The sequence below is a fragment of the Aedes aegypti genome, chromosome 1 (assembly GCF_002204515.2).
Source record: "Aedes aegypti strain LVP_AGWG chromosome 1, AaegL5.0 Primary Assembly, whole genome shotgun sequence".
NCBI classification, from domain to species: Eukaryota; Metazoa; Arthropoda; class Insecta; order Diptera; family Culicidae; genus Aedes; species Aedes aegypti.
The window spans coordinates 23,894,908-23,910,665 of record NC_035107.1 but is presented as its reverse complement, the minus strand read 5'-3'; the positions used below and the strand labels follow the sequence as shown (position 1 = coordinate 23,910,665).

The window sequence follows — 15,758 nt, the reverse complement described above, 5'->3', positions numbered from 1 at the left end:
AGCATTTTCAGCAGTTATTGAACGTTGAAAATGGAAATGCAGCGAGAAACAAGATACACGTTGATGATGTCGACCAAGCTGTGGACCCATCGACCATATGAGTGGTTGAAAAGTCTATCAGCGATCTGAAGAACTGTAAGACTACTGGGTAATACGAGGTCCCGGTCGAGCTTGTCAAGCCCAGAAGTGAGCAACTGTACCAGCTGATCCACCGAGTACTTCTGAAAGTATGGGATGACGAAGAAATGCTCACCGGCTTATGGTTATGCCAAAGAATAATCAGGTTTTTGTAAGGCGGCATCCACAAATTACGTAACGCTCTAGGGGGAGGGGGGAGTAGGCTCAAGCGTTACGGCTCATACAAAAATTTTAAAAAATTCATACAAAAAGCGTTACGGTTGGAGGAGGGGGTCAAAAATTTCCAATTTTAGCGTTACGTAATAAACGGTGTCTTTAGTCTGTGCCCTTTCTTGTAGATTAAGCGTATGCGGCCATTCATCATACGCTTAATCTGCAAGGAAGGACACAGACTAAAGACACCGTTACAAAAAACTGATTATTCTTTGGCTCCACAACGAACAAAGTTTAAAAAGCACACGAAACCAATTATTCGACTATCAACCTGCAATGCTTTTCTCGGCCCTTAGTGCCAAAAGCTTAAATTTCGGACAAAAACACATGTTTCGTCAATTTTTAAATGTTTTTCGTTTGTTTAAGCCCAAAAAACATTTATTATGTTTTTTTTTAGATTTTGTCACACCCATTGGCTCAAACTCAAATTTTATTTTTCGTGTCCCTGCCGAAATGTCAGATAGGAACAACCCCAGTGTTAAAACTAAAACCCTTGTGGTGTTTTAGTCAACTAAGCAAACGTCAAACATGATAGAGTTCTAGATCGTTTCAGGATTTGTGTCGTGAATTCTGAGTTATATATATTTACTTCGCAGAGTTTCCGTCAAGCATGCAGCTGGAGAAGTCGATATAAGAATGTATTAAATCTTATAAACTCTCCAACTTGGCGCGGTAAATGGCTGGGCATGGCGTACCATTGGTTCCTCGCGTACCTGCAGGAATAAAATAAAATAGACCCCTTTGTGCGGTCCTTAGCCTCTTGCCCAGCAACTCCTATCCCTACCTCCTCGTGGTACTGGCCGGGGTACGAATAACCTTGGGGAAGATCGGGTAACCAATCCCCGGTGGGAACTTTGGTCGTATGCTGACAGGGAAGGGGGGGTTTACTTTTGCAAACCTGGAGCGTCTGTACTCCATGTTAGGAGCGGCTCACAACAGCGTCTGTTCCCCATGTCAGGGGCGGCTGATCATCGTCCGAGTGCCAGAGATGGACTCCAAGCTAAACTGCGCACTATGGACCTCCGAACATTTAGGGGGAATGGTCCTCCAGAAATCTAAGGGGTTGGTGTCAGGCCCTGCAAGCCAACCGTAAAACACATCAGCACAGGAACGTCAACGAGAGAATACGGACCGGAACAATCGGCACAGACCACAGCGACGAAAATGGACTAGCGATTGGAAACTCGGTACGTGGAACTGCAAATCTCTCAACTTCATTGGAAGTACTCGCATACTCTCCGATGTACTGAAGACCCGCGGTTTCGACATCGTAGCGCTGCAGGAGGTGTGCTGGACAGGAGCATTGATGCGAACGTTTAGAGGTAATCATACCATCTACCAGAGCTGCGGCAACACACGCGAGCTGCGAACAGCTTTCATAGTGATGGGTGATATGCAAAGGCGCGTGATCGGGTGGTGGCCGATCAATGAACGAATGTGCAAGTTACGAATCAAAGGCCGATTTTTTAACTTCAGCATAATCAACGTGCATAGCCCACACTCCGGAAGCACTGATGATGACAAGGACGCATTTTACGCGCAGCTTGAACGCGAGTACGACCGCTGCCCAAGCCACGACGTCAAGATCATCATAGGAGATTTGAACGCTCAGGTTGGCCAGGAGGAGGAGTTCAGACCGACCATAAGACGAACGAGAACGGCCTACGACTGATAGATTTTGCCGCCACCAAGAATATGGCCATTCGTAGCACCTAGTTTCAGCACAGCCTCCCGTATCGGTACACCTGGAGATCACCTTAGCACACAGAATCACAAATCGACCACGTTTTGATCGATGGATGGCACTTCTCCGACATAACCGACGTCAGAACCTATCGTGGCGCTAACATTGACTCCGACCACTACCTGGTGATGGTGAAACTGCGCCCAAAACTATCCGTCATCAATGATGTACGGTACCGATGCCCGCCCCGGTACAAACTCGAGCGGCTGAAACAACCGGATGTCGCCAATGCGTACGCGCAGCATCTTGAGGCAGCGTTACCGGATGAGGGCGAGCTCGATAGGGCCCCTCTTGAGGATTGCTGGAGGACAGTCAAAGCAGCCATTAACGACGCTGCCGAAAGCATTGTCGGATATGTGGAACGGAGCTCAAGAAACGATTGGTTCGACGAGGAGTGCCAGGAGGTTTTAGAGGAGAAGAATGCAGCGCGGGCTGCAATGCTGCAGCATGGTACGCGGCAAAACGTGGAACGATACAGACTGAAGCGGAAACAGCAAACCCGCCTATTCCGGGACAAAAAGCGCCGCCTGGAAGAGGTGGATTGCCAAGAGATGGAGTTGCTGTACCGTTCTCAAGAAACGCGGAAGTTCTATCAGAAGCTCAACACATCCCGCAAAGGCTTCGTGCCGCGAGCTGAGATGTGCCGGGATAAGGATGGGAGCATCTTGACGGACGGACGCGAGGTGATCGAAAGGTGGAAGCAGCACTACGATGAACACCTGAATGACACAGAGAACACAGGCACAGAAGGTCAGGACAACGAAGGCGATGGCTACGTCAGCACAGCGGAAAGCGGAAACCAACCAGCTCCCACGATGGGGGAAGTTAAGGATGCCATTCAACAGCTCAAGAACAACAAGGCCGCTGGCAAGGATGGTATCGGAGCCGAACTCATCAAGATGGGCCCGGACAGGTTGGCCGCTTGTCTGCATCGGCTGATAGTCAGAATCTGGGAAACGAAACAACTACCGGAGGAGTGGAAGCAAGGCGTTATATGCCCTATCTACAAAAAGAGCGACAATAATCGTGCAATTACCATCCTAAACGCCGCCTACAAAGTGCTATCCCAGATTCTCTTCCGTCGTCTATCACCTATAGCAAACGAGTTCGTGGGAAGTTATCAAGCAGGTTTCATCGACGGCCGCTCGACAACGGACCAGATCTTTTCCGTGCGGCAAATCCTCCAGAAATGCCGTGAGTACCAGGTCCCTACGCACCATTTGTTCATCGATTTCAAGGCGGCATACGACAGTATCGACCGCGTAAAGCTATGGAAAATCATGGACGAGAACAGCTTTCCCGGGAAGCTCACAAGATTGATCAGAGCAACGATGGACGGTGTGCAAAACTGCGTGAAGATCTCGGGCGAACACTCCAGTTCGTTCGAGTCTCGGCGGGGACTACGACAGGGCGACGGACTTTCGTGCCTGTTGCTCAATATTGCGCTTGAAGGTGTCATGCGGAGAGCCGGACTTAACAGTCGAGGCACGATTTTCACGAGATCCGGACAATTTGTTTGCTTCGCGGACGACATGGATATTATTGGGAGAAAATTTGAAACGGTGGCAGATTTGTTCACCCGCCTGAAACGCGAAGCAACAAGAGTCGGGCTAATGGTAAATGCGTCGAAAACAAAGTACATGCTGGTTGGCGGAACTGAGCGCGACAGGGCCCGCCTAGGAAGCAGTGTTACGATAGACGGGGATACCTTCGAGGTGATGGACGAGTTCGTCTACCTCGGATCCTTGTTGATTGCTGTCAACAATGTTAGTCGGGAAATACGAAGGCGCATCATCAGCGGAAGTCGTGCCTACTATGGGCTCCAGAAGAAACTGCGGTCAAGTAAGATGCACCCCCGCACCAAATGCACGATGCACAAAACGCTCATAAGACCGGTAGTACTATATGGGCATGAGGAGTGGAGTATGCTCGAAGAGGACTTGCAAGCTCTTGGGGTTTTCGAACGCCGAGTGCTAAGGACGATCTTCGGCGGCGTGCAGGAGAACGGCGTGTGGAACCACGAGCTCGCTCAACTCTACGGCGAACCCAGTATCGTGAAGGTAGCTAAAGCTGGAAGGATACGCTGGGCAGGGCATGTTGTAAGAATGCCGGACAACAACCTTGTAAAGATGGTGTTCGCCACGAATCCGGTCGGAACAAGAAGGCGTGGGGCGCAGCGAGCTAGGTGGATTAACCAGGTGCACCAGGACCTGGAGAGCGTGGGTCACAGTCGAGGATGGAGAGAAGCGGCCATGAACCGAGTAAATTGGTGAAATATTGTTGGCGAGGCTTTATCAAGATAATTGATGTAAAGCCAAATAAGTAAGTAAGTAAATATTCGAGTCCGCACCCCCAGCCTACACACTTAATTTAGAATGCCGAATCTCGGCTAATTTTAACCGAGATCCGCACAGCCGAGTAGTCGGCAAATAAATTTCCTGGGATCTCAGCAAATAAAATCCGAGTATCAGTAAATCGTGCTTCGTTGCTAAGCAACCGGACAATTTGTTAGCTGAGTCTCGGTTAAAATTGGGAAACCGAGATTCACACAGCCGAGCTCGTGAAAAAAATCTGAGTATGTATGAGAAAATGACGTTTTATCGCTGACGAATTAAAACTTTTGATCGCAAACGCAATTTTGGAATCAGTTCAAAAAGGGGTCCTGAGAAATCCTCCAAAAGATCCTTAAAGATAATCTCCAGAAATTCCCTCAAGAATTCCTCCCGAAATATCTACAGGATTTTTTCCAGTGAATTCTCCAGGAATTCCTACAAAAAATCATTCAGGGATTAAACTAGAAATTCCTCCAAGATAATCTCTACAGATTTTCTTACAAGGATTTTTCCAGGAATTACTCCAGGAAGAACTTTCGATCGCTACCGTAATCCGGGGTAACATTGATCATTTTTTTGAATATTTCTTAAAAATTTCATTTGAAAATGCATATGTTGCATGTTTTATATTTTTAAAACAAGTACTGGCACCCGATGCTCGTGTCTATATACTGTATTTCGTTATCTGAAAGTTTAAAGCATGTTTAACCAAATGTTTTAAGTGCTTTTTTGATTTAGTTGATATGGGGTAACATTGATCACCCATGAAAACAACGTTCGGTAATATTGAAAATATCATTACTTACTAAAATCATGGTCCCTGAAGCCAAATATGAAGGCCAAACTTTTACAAGTCATTTACATTTTCAGTTATTTCAAAATTAAAAACACCTCGAAATGTGAAATACGCCTAAATGTAGGCAATTTACAGAGGATTTTCCGCATTATTTATACACTGATAGGCAAAATAAAGTGCCCACCTTACCAGTTTTCGAATTTCTGTCACCAAATCGGTTCATATTAAAGTTAACTCACCTAAATCTTTTGTGATATTTAATTTTTGATAATCTTTCAAAGTTGCACTTACGAAATTTTGATAAAAAAAAGAATTTTACTCAAAGAAAAAGAAAATCAATTTGTATTGAAAAAAAAGTAGTGACAAAATAAAGTGCCCACTTCCTTCTTAGCCCCAGAAAAGATGATTTAAGAAAAATTTAAAGCAATTTAATAGTTAATGTGTCCTCCTTTGGCCTTAAGGACTTGCTGAAGGCGCTTCGGCATGCTTTTCACCAGGTTTTGTAGGTGTTATGGTTCTAGTTCTTCCCAGGCGCGCTCCAAGGCCTCAAAATAATTATGTTTGTTGGTAACACCAGTTTTGTCAACCCTGGCATCGAGAATTGCCCACAAATTCTCGATGGGGTTGAGGTCTGGGCTTTGTGGAGGCCATTCCAGGGGTTTAATCCGACAAGACCGGAAGAAAGACTTGGTCTACTTTCCAGTATGCTTCGGGTCGTTGTTCTAGAGAAATATGAATTTCTCTTCAAGGCCCGTCTGGATCAGCGAAACCTCCAGATTTTCCCGCAAGATGTTGATGTAGGAATCGGCCGTCATTATTCCATCGATTTTCACGAGGCTTCCTACTCCACTCCATGAAAAACACCCCCAGACCATCACATTTCATCACATCACACCTCCATGCGTCACCGTTCCTTGGATGTGGCGCTCCTGAAGCTCGAGCTGTCTAACCGAAAGCGGCGGGCTCGTGTGTGGTGCAGAGCGCCACATCCAAGGAACGGTGAAGCATGGAGGAGGAAATGTGATGGTCTGGGGGTGTTTTTCATGGGGTGGAGTAGGAAGCCTCGTGAAAATCGACGGAATAATGACGGCCGATTCCTACATTAACATCTTGCGGGAAAATCTGGAGGTTTCGCTGATCCAGACGGGCCTTGAAGAGAAATTCATATTTCTCTAGAACAACGACCCGAAGCATACTGCCAAGAAGACCAAGTCTTTCTTCCGGTCTTGTCGGATTAAACCGCTGGAATGGCCTCCACAAAGCCCAGACCTCAACCCCATCAAGAATTTGTGGGCGATTCTCGATGCCAGGGTTGACAAAACTGGTGTTACCAACAAACATAATTATTTTGAAGCCTTGGAGAGCGCCTGGGAAGAACTAGAACCATAACACCTACAAAACCTGGTGAAAAGCATGCCGAAGAGCCTCCAGCAAGTCCTTAAGGCCAAAGGAGGACACATTAACTATTAAATTGCTTTTTATTTTTCTTAAATCATCTTTTCTGGGGCCAAGAAGGAAGTGGGCACTTTTTTTGTCACTACTTTTTTTTCAATACAAATTGATTTTCTTTTTCTTTGAGTAAAATTCTTTTTTATCAAAATTTCGTAAGTGCAACTTTAAAAGAACATCAAAAATAAAATATCACAAAAGATTTAAGTGTGTTAACTTTAATTTGAACCAAATCAATGAGAGAAATTCGAAAACTGGTAAGGTGGCCACTTTATTTTGCCTATCAGTGTAGTTATTCGTAAATTATGCTTAACAACGGAATCATGTTCAGCGATGTCATTTTTAGTAATAACTGCATTTATTCTGCTCATATCGTTTCCAGAACTCATGTGCGACATGATTCTTTGAGCGTGTATCCATAATCATGAAAATCATTGTTTCAAAAAGTTGAAAAATTTACGCTTGAACACAACTCAATTTCTGCAAAAACCTTAACGTTTATTAGCTCATGAATAGTAGAAAGCGAATCACCATTCATGCACTGAAAATATTTCATCGATAAACTTTGAATTGAACTTTTAACGAGGAGGGTCATTGCGATCAATGTTGCCCCGCTGATCAATGTTACCCCGAATTACGGTACCAGATTATTTACGCCGGTTCCGATGAGGTACTAGAAATCGCTTCAGCACTTTCATCTGGGATTCTACCAGTGGTTCCTCCGAAGGTAATTAAAAAAAATCCAGAAAATTTGTACAGGGATTCCTATAAAGATTTCGCAAGAAGTTTGTGCTGAAATATCTCCAGTGATTTCATTCCTACAGTAAAATCATCATTGAAATTCCTTCAGGAATTTCTACAAGGATTCCCCCAGATTTGTTTAGGAATTCTTCCAGAAATTATTCCAGGAATTCTTTAAGCGGTTTATCCTGATATTTCTTAAGATATTTCTCCAAAAATTCTTCCAGAGATTCTTTCAAGGATTCCTCCAGAGGTTACACTAAGACATTCTCTACAAGGATTACCCGAAGAATGCAACGAGTTATTTCTAAAATTAATAATTATTTTGTTTCACATTTGTTCCAATGTTTCAACATTGGATATTCTATGTAACTCATTGGTATAGGGTGAAAGCTTCAGAATCATTTTCCAAAATTTCATTTTGAATCCTCTGCAGAGCTTTTTTCCTGGTATTACAACAGCTAGTCCATATTGGTACAGCATACAACATGGCTGGCCTGAAAATTCGTTTGAATATCAAAAGCTTGTTCTTAAGAAAAAGTTTGGATTTTCTGTTAATAAGGGGATAGAGACATTTTACATATTTATTACATTTGGCTTGAATGCCCTCAATGTGATTTTCAGGGTGTCCACTCAAAATCAATTATCCAATTCCCGAATTTTTCCCGGATGCCCAAAAAATAAAAAAAAAAGTTGACAAAATGACCCTACGATTTGTTTTATTTTATTTTTTATACACAATAAGGACTATATCTAACTTATCTATGAATTATTTTTAATTAAATTTATCGAATACTGTGAGCTCAAAACGGTTTGAAAAAACTCTTTTTAACGTTTTGGACATTTTTGTATCTTTATGCCGCAGGAGTTATGCGTTAGACTTGCCCCATGGCTGGTTTATGGATAAAATCTTGATCTGTTAAAACTCATCCAAGCCAGTTCTCCTCTTAAACTGACAGTGGCACGGGAAGTCTGTAGGACATGTCCTACACACAAGAGTACCTGGTAGGACAGTCAAAGTTTTACCCTACTTATGATTTAATACGAAGTGATTAATTACCATGAGCATTCCAGGAAGTATTTCTTGACAAATAACTGAAATAAGCATGGAGCATGGAGAAGAGGTATCAGAAGAAAACATTCAATAGTTCCTAAAGAATCGTTTGAACAATTCAAAGATTGAATCAAAACTGGTAACACATTTGCCAGTAGCATCGTGTATCAAGGCACCATTGGAAGAAAATGTTGAACAATTCGTTCAGAATCATATTCCCATGATTCATAGTATATTTTAGACAATTTCTAAACCGTTTACCAAGAATTCTCAGAAGTAATTTTACAATTAGCCCGGAAGTTTCTAGCTTCGGTGGTATCGAATTTGCACCACTGCTATCCAGAAATTGATAGTTTCTTCCAGTAAGGGAATCTTTATTTTACAATTCTTCGAAGAATCCAAAGAAAAAAAATATAGACAGTTTCACAGTATTTTTAAGTTTCAAAAAGGAAATTATAGAACAATATCGCTGGCTGTTGAGATTCAGAGTATCTTCTAGTTTTTGTCAAATCTGTCTTAAGTGAACTGGTCTGAAAAAGGATATAAATGTTGATCAAATAGTAAATAACTAATGCAGCTGATCTAAACCAGGTCTGCCTAAACGTTTTGAACCGTGGGCCAAATCTCCGAACTAAAATTGTGTGGCGGGCCATTTTTGTGTGTGCTATGGATCAATCTATCAAATCAAGTAGTGGAAAAAAGGGGAGTTTGGAAAAATTAAAGAATATATAAATGATTTTAAGCATCATGCTAAGAGTTCTATAAAAATCATTCCCAGAATTTAGTTATAATTTTTTCCAGGACTCTGTGAAAATTGTAAATATACTCATGAATGCTTTAAAATCCTTTAATCCTGCTCTGGATTATGTAAAAATGATGTCTAGGATTTTATTAAAAAAAAACGCTCAGAGTTCAGTAAAAAAATACCCCAAAAAAACTTGCTTCACCTAACCTGCTAGTATGTAAAAAATCTGTTTTAAAGTTCAGAACCATGCTCTGGATCTTGGCGACGATTTTTCTAAACAGGCTTATGCATGGTTCTGTAAGAATTGTACCTATGATCCTGTCAAAATCTTGCACAAGAATCATATACTGTTAGCATTACGAAAGCTACCGAGGAATAAGTTGCGGATTACGTTTTATAAGATCCTATGGATAGCTTATAAAGATTCTGTTTCAAAAAGGTGGATTGTATTGAAGAATGCTGCCCATTATTTTTGAACAAAGATTTTTTTTGTGAAAAACTATGGCCAGGATTCCATTACAGGGTTGTGTAAATTTCATTACCAAAAATCTGGTTTTATAGTTAAGTGAATTTGAGTTTGGTAAACTAAGCCTTTCTGCAAAAACTTGTTTTCAACTTTGATAGAAATCCAAATTTGTCTATAAAATAATGAATAAAGTCTTAGGAGATAAATTGTTGTCCGATGATTGATATGTGTATGACTGTAAGCATGGTTTACTGAACTTCAAAAGAGTGTACTAAGAATCAATAAATTCAATAATTTTGAGTTGTTCATTCAGTCACTTTTAAATCAAATATTTAATGTACAAAATTATAAACTGAATTATAAGCTAGGAACTAAATCGCGATTTGAGACTTGACATGTTTTAATTATAAATAGATAGAATATTCAACGAGTCAGATATGTGAAGAGTCTTGAAACTATTTGTGGGTCGTGTAAAATGAACCTGCGGGCTTGATGCGGACTGCGTGCCGTACGTTGGGTAGCCTTGATCTTACAAATGACCTTGAAGCTTTTCCAGTCTAGTGTTAATGATCAGAGTGAAAGCAGTCACTTTTAGTTTGCTGTCTAGGATTCCAAAAAATGGTTTTTTTTGGGCCCCCGTGACATAAAGATTTTTCCAACGTTTGTCCTACCCATGGTTTTGAATGTGGACACGCCTCTGGAAACTGGCTATTACTTTTGACATTGACATTGGTTGCATCTTCCAAGCATTTTTTAAAAGGTTTGATCAAGAATCTCGTCAAAAACTTATCAAAAATCTGGTCAAGACTACCATGAAATTTATATAAATCTGTAAAAATCCGTACAAAATCTCGTAAAGGCCTCATCAAAACTTTGCAATAGATTAAGGATTAGTCAAACTAGTAATTCAGACAAGGCTTTATCAAGAATCAGTATCATAAACATCTCCAGAAATCCACCAAACGCAACTCTTAATCATTCTGTCCATGATTTCAGTAGATATCCCAAGAAATATGTTATTTTTTTTCGCTTAGCTTCCCGACAATCTCTACGAATCTACTAAGAATTTCAAGCAATTCTAGAATCCACTGAAAAGCTCATTAGCAATCTACTAATAACCATTTTAGTGATCTCTCAGAAGGAATTTTCAAGAAACTGTCTATTATCGATTCAATTTCCGTTACGATTCGAGCTAAGATCTCATTGAAAAAAAATCAGAATTTAAATGGAAATCTAACAAGTATCTCGCTAAGAACCTTGCCAGGAATCCCTAAGTACCTTCCTAGAAATTTTGCAAAGATCTTAATCGTTAACTATCTCTATACGAACTCACCAAAGATTAGTCACGATGCGAAGTACGAGTGACAGGCAGTCGTACACTTCCTGAGATGTTTTTTAGTTTCGCCCATAGTGCTTTAAAATTTAAACAAACCGGTAGTTTTATGTTTGAAATACAAATTTTCCCGGTGTGTCTTCCAAATTTCCGGGTATTTCCCGTATTTTTCCCGGTCATTTGTAATTCCCGGGTTTTCCCGCTTTTCCCGGATTTCCCGGATTGATGGACACCCTGAGACCGGTTCAACCTTTTTGAACTTTCATGCAAGTTGGCTGAAATAGTCCAATTTTGCATTTTCAACAGCCAATACCCATTAGCATTGATGATTGTTCAATTCGTAGTTGCTACTCCGTGATTGCTTTACATCTTCAATGTACACTTTCGAATAACTCCAAACATTAAAAAGTCAATAACGGCGCCGGCCACGTCCATTGCTACTAGAGACCGAGATCACCTCTGCATCTTCATGGTTGTCACGGGAAGGAGTTTTGTTAGTGGGGAGGGGCCATAGAAGCATTATCAGGATTCACCATGCAACTTCAGTTCAAAAAATCATTTATCTAGAGACAACGTGAACAAATGGTAAGTCGACACTTTTAGCGTCGAACAACTCAAGAGTTTTTTTTTTTAATTTTTTTAATGATAAAAATCAGGTTAAAGAAAAGGTATGGGGTTTTTAATGTTAATGTCCTAATGAAGCCTATGTCGACAAACAAATAAATTTATTAAAGTAACATTCCCACCGTTGTCATGATAGAAAAGCGTTTCTTTTTATGTATTGTACATTAAAAATAAAAGCATGAAACGAGCTCACCAAATTGATCTTCCATCCTTGATGAAGCAGCTGGAAGCTACTTTAAATAGCATGTTCATTCCATAAAAACAAAATATCTCTCCGGCGACGCGAAACCTTGAACTCGTTTGTACTCAGAACGCAAACTAAAACGAAAAAATAACTTCGGTGACGACGCAAAAATCACCACTTTTATGGTGAATATGAAACAAATCCGAAACTCAAACTTTCAAGAGCACAAATCTAGAGATCCAGACAGCGGTTCAAGCTGAAAACTTGAACGATTGGTTACCACCAGTGAGTGCCCAATCGATCAAGCCCTCAGACCGATCCACTGTCCGGCTCACCAGATCCTTGCTTCCGAAAATCTGAGGTTTGGCTTCGATGCATCTTCACCTTCTCCTTAGACTCTAACTCCTTGCATGACTTTAACGAAGCACTGCCCTGTAGAACGCGTGCAGAATAAACCGACTTATTTCACCAGCCGAGTCTAATAATTTGGGGAGACGATAGAAACGTGACGGATGAATTTTCAACATCCGTTCGCCAATTTAGCATTTTCAATCTCAAAAACTAGACGTGCTAAGATTTTCAAATATTAGCTTGAAACTAAATTGAAATAGTCAACGGGCCAAATATGAGAAGAATCTTCGATTTCTCCGCGAGCCGCCCTGACCTAAGAGCTTTCTTTGCAAATTTACTATTTGTTGTATTTGTATGCAATATTCTTCAAACTAAAACAAACTAATGAATTCTGCCACGCAGATCAGTTTTACGCTAATTTTATAAAATTATTGATTAGATTTCTTGAATTTTCACATCATTCCCAATTCTAAGTACCATAGATACCCCACCAAATTTGAACTTAAGTCCAAAGCCATCACCGAGAGGGAGGGAGAGTCTTTGAAACTTAAATTCTTATCTAGCATGAGCCCTAGATACTTAACTTCATCTGACCAATTTATTGGAACCCCTCTCATCGTGACAACATGTCTACTTGAAGGTTTCAAATAAAGAGCTTTTGGTTTATGTGGGAATATTATTAGTTGAGTTTTGGAAGCAATAGGAGAAATCTTCCATTTTTGCAAGTATGAAGAAAAAATATCCAATCTTTTTTGCAATCGACTACAAATGACACGCAGGCTTCGTCCTTTGACGGAGAGGCCTGTGTCATCCACAAACAAGGATTTTTTGACATCTCTGAGGTAACTCAGGTAAGTCAAATGTGAAAATATTGTATAATATTGGTCCCAAAATGCTGCCTTGGGGAACACCAGCTCTTACAGTAAGTCTTTCAGATCTTTAGTTCTGATAATTAACCTGAAGTGTACGATTTGACAGATAACTTTGAATTTCTAACAATGTATGTTGAGAAATTAAAGTTTTTTTAGTAATTGTAATTGTAATTTATTAACGTTACGATACCCTGTCAGTTTACAAACTATATCTCAGGTCAAGGAAACGAACGAAGTAAATTATTTGGATATTAAACATTGGAAACTAGTTTAGTTTTACAATCAAGCCTTCAAGTCAAACACTGTCGAATACTTTTTCTATATCTAGCACGACCATTAGAAAAGCCTTCATATTTGTTGGAACGAATCAAATTTGCTATACGTAAAAGTTGATGAGTGGTCGAATGTCCATGGCGGAATCCAAACTGTTCATTGGGAAAATTTGAATTATCGTTGATGTGGACCATCATTCTGTTCAAAATTACCTTTTCAAAAAGTTTACTGATGGAGGAATTACACCATCGTTTGTTAAGCACACTTCAAAGGCCCATAAAACTATAAAACGAGGTTCAATCGCTCTACATTCAACACCTGTCTCGTTCGAAGCTTCCAAGGAATACCCCAACATGAAATCCCGTAAGCCATCAAAGTCAATGTCATACGCAGCTGAGAAAGAATGATCAAACCATATAGAGAAAAAAAATTACTCACGGATAGTAGAAAAACAGGAACGTCGTCCCCAAGAGCAGTGTCCAGGCGAAGGTCGCTGGGATGTATCTGGTTTTGACATCACATTTCGGCATCGTGTCCCGTCCTTGCCTCCAAGGGGAACAGCTGGTGCTGCTGCGTCCTACCGTTCAACCCCAAACTCCCTCTTAAATGTAGTTTGCTGGCCAATATTCTTTCCCAACCACCTGACAACAGAACAGAATCCGATCTGGATGGGAAACGAAACCACACAATCTTTCCTTTCTTCTGACACTTCCCCTTTGCTTACGGGGCTCCGCTCTGTTGCTTTCGGGAGCTTCTTCCCTCGATTCTTCGATTGGCTCTTTCTTCACTAATTCTTCCTCCACTCCCAACTCAACTAAAGAATAATGATTCGCCTCTTTTTTTTATCGTCGTCAAAGTCGACGTCGTCGTTTTCTTCTCGTTATTTCTTCTTATTATGGGGGGGGCGCTAGGACCAGGTTACCCTTCACAACACCGTAAGTAATCTTCCTAGCTTTCTCCAGTTCAGAACATCCCTCCGTCTGCGTTTTCGATTTGCTCCATCAAACTTTTTGCTTTTACTCCATTTTCAAACAGGGGGAACTCAACACAATTCCGGAAAAAGGAAATAGCAGCGTCCCAATGCGTCGTGTATTCTGGTTTCCTTTTCTGGAATTCCGACAAAAATGGGCAAGCAGTTGGGAATCCAGAAAATCTTCCACCTCAGAATCACTTTCCGCCTGCAGGGCACCGAAAACTCGCGTTTTTTCTTCTTTTCGTCGAATCAAACTTCACTCTCTGGTGCTTCTTCTTTTCTTATTTTCACCTCTCCTTCACACCCAGCCAGAAAAAAAGGGTGCAAAAAAATAGCAGAACACAACCCAGAGGAGGAAAATCCTCAACACACTTTTTTTTTCCTCTTCGCACTACATCACTATTCCGGAACGGGGGGAAGATTTTCCACACGCACTCGGTTCCCCGCGGACGTTTTTCACACTTTTTCCCGGAACCAGCTGGCTGGCAATTCGAATCCGGATTACAGAAGAGTGGTTAGTGACCGAGCTGTGCAGCGAAAACTCCGTCGTCCGCCCGTCGACGAAAAGAGAAGCGAGCAAAATGTTGAACCTTCTTCGTCGTCGTCACGAACATTATCATCATGATGGCTGACAGTCGATCTGACGGATGATATGGGTAATGGTCAATGAGAATATATACTAAGGTGTGGAAGAAGAAGCAAAGGCTATGTATTAGTAAAGAGAAAAAACGTAAACAAAAATAACTACGTCACTAATTTACATGGCTTCTTATGGGAGCTCGCTCGCTTGTAGTAGTGAAACATTTTGCACCGTACACGGATATCACGCACACTAAATGTCTTCTTCCTCACCTCGGTATATATTCTCATTGGGTAATGGTGAGGATCAATGAGAATATATACCGAGGTGAGGAAGAAGACATTTAGTGTGCGTGATATCCGTGTACGGTGCAAAATGTTTCACTACTACAAGCGAGCGAGCTCCCATAAGAAGCCATGTAAATTAGTGACGTAGTTATTTTTGTTTACGTTTTTTCTCTTTACTAATACATAGCCTTTGCTTCTTCTTCCACACCTTAGTATATATTCTCATTGGGTGAGGATGACTTGGGTGACAGCGCGATAGCGCGTTCCATGCGCAGGGGACGCTTGCGCGATTTTCGTTACGGTACACGGAGACGGAATTCAACTCAATTTTGGGTTGTTTCAACGCAATTCCGTAGTTGAGCCCAATAACTCAATTTTGGCTAAATTTCCAAGGTCCCCACTAGGTAGTTTGGCTTTAATTCCATTAGAAAACTATACTCAATTTTGGGTTGATTTAACGCAAAATTGAGTTCTTTCGACCCAAACATAAGAAAAGTTGCATTTACCCAAATTTGGCTTATTAGGCCAAAGTACCCCCATAGGGTAGATGCAGCTCTCTCTATTTTTGACAACATTCGTGTGGGAAAAAGAGAAAACCGAGA

General features: G+C 41.2%; 1 protein-coding gene across 1 annotated transcript in view; it reads right to left on the bottom strand.

Moving 5' to 3' along the window:
- Positions 1-14,916, bottom strand: part of LOC5566787 (ataxin-2 homolog) — a 176,232-nt gene extending 161,316 nt beyond the window's left edge. The window contains exon 1 of the mRNA XM_021839170.1: positions 13,755-14,916. Coding sequence (XP_021694862.1) covers positions 13,755-13,846 — 92 coding nt within the window. The 5' untranslated portion in view covers positions 13,847-14,916. The remainder of the gene's footprint in view (positions 1-13,754) is intronic.
- Between the last annotated feature and the right edge of the window lie 842 nt (positions 14,917-15,758).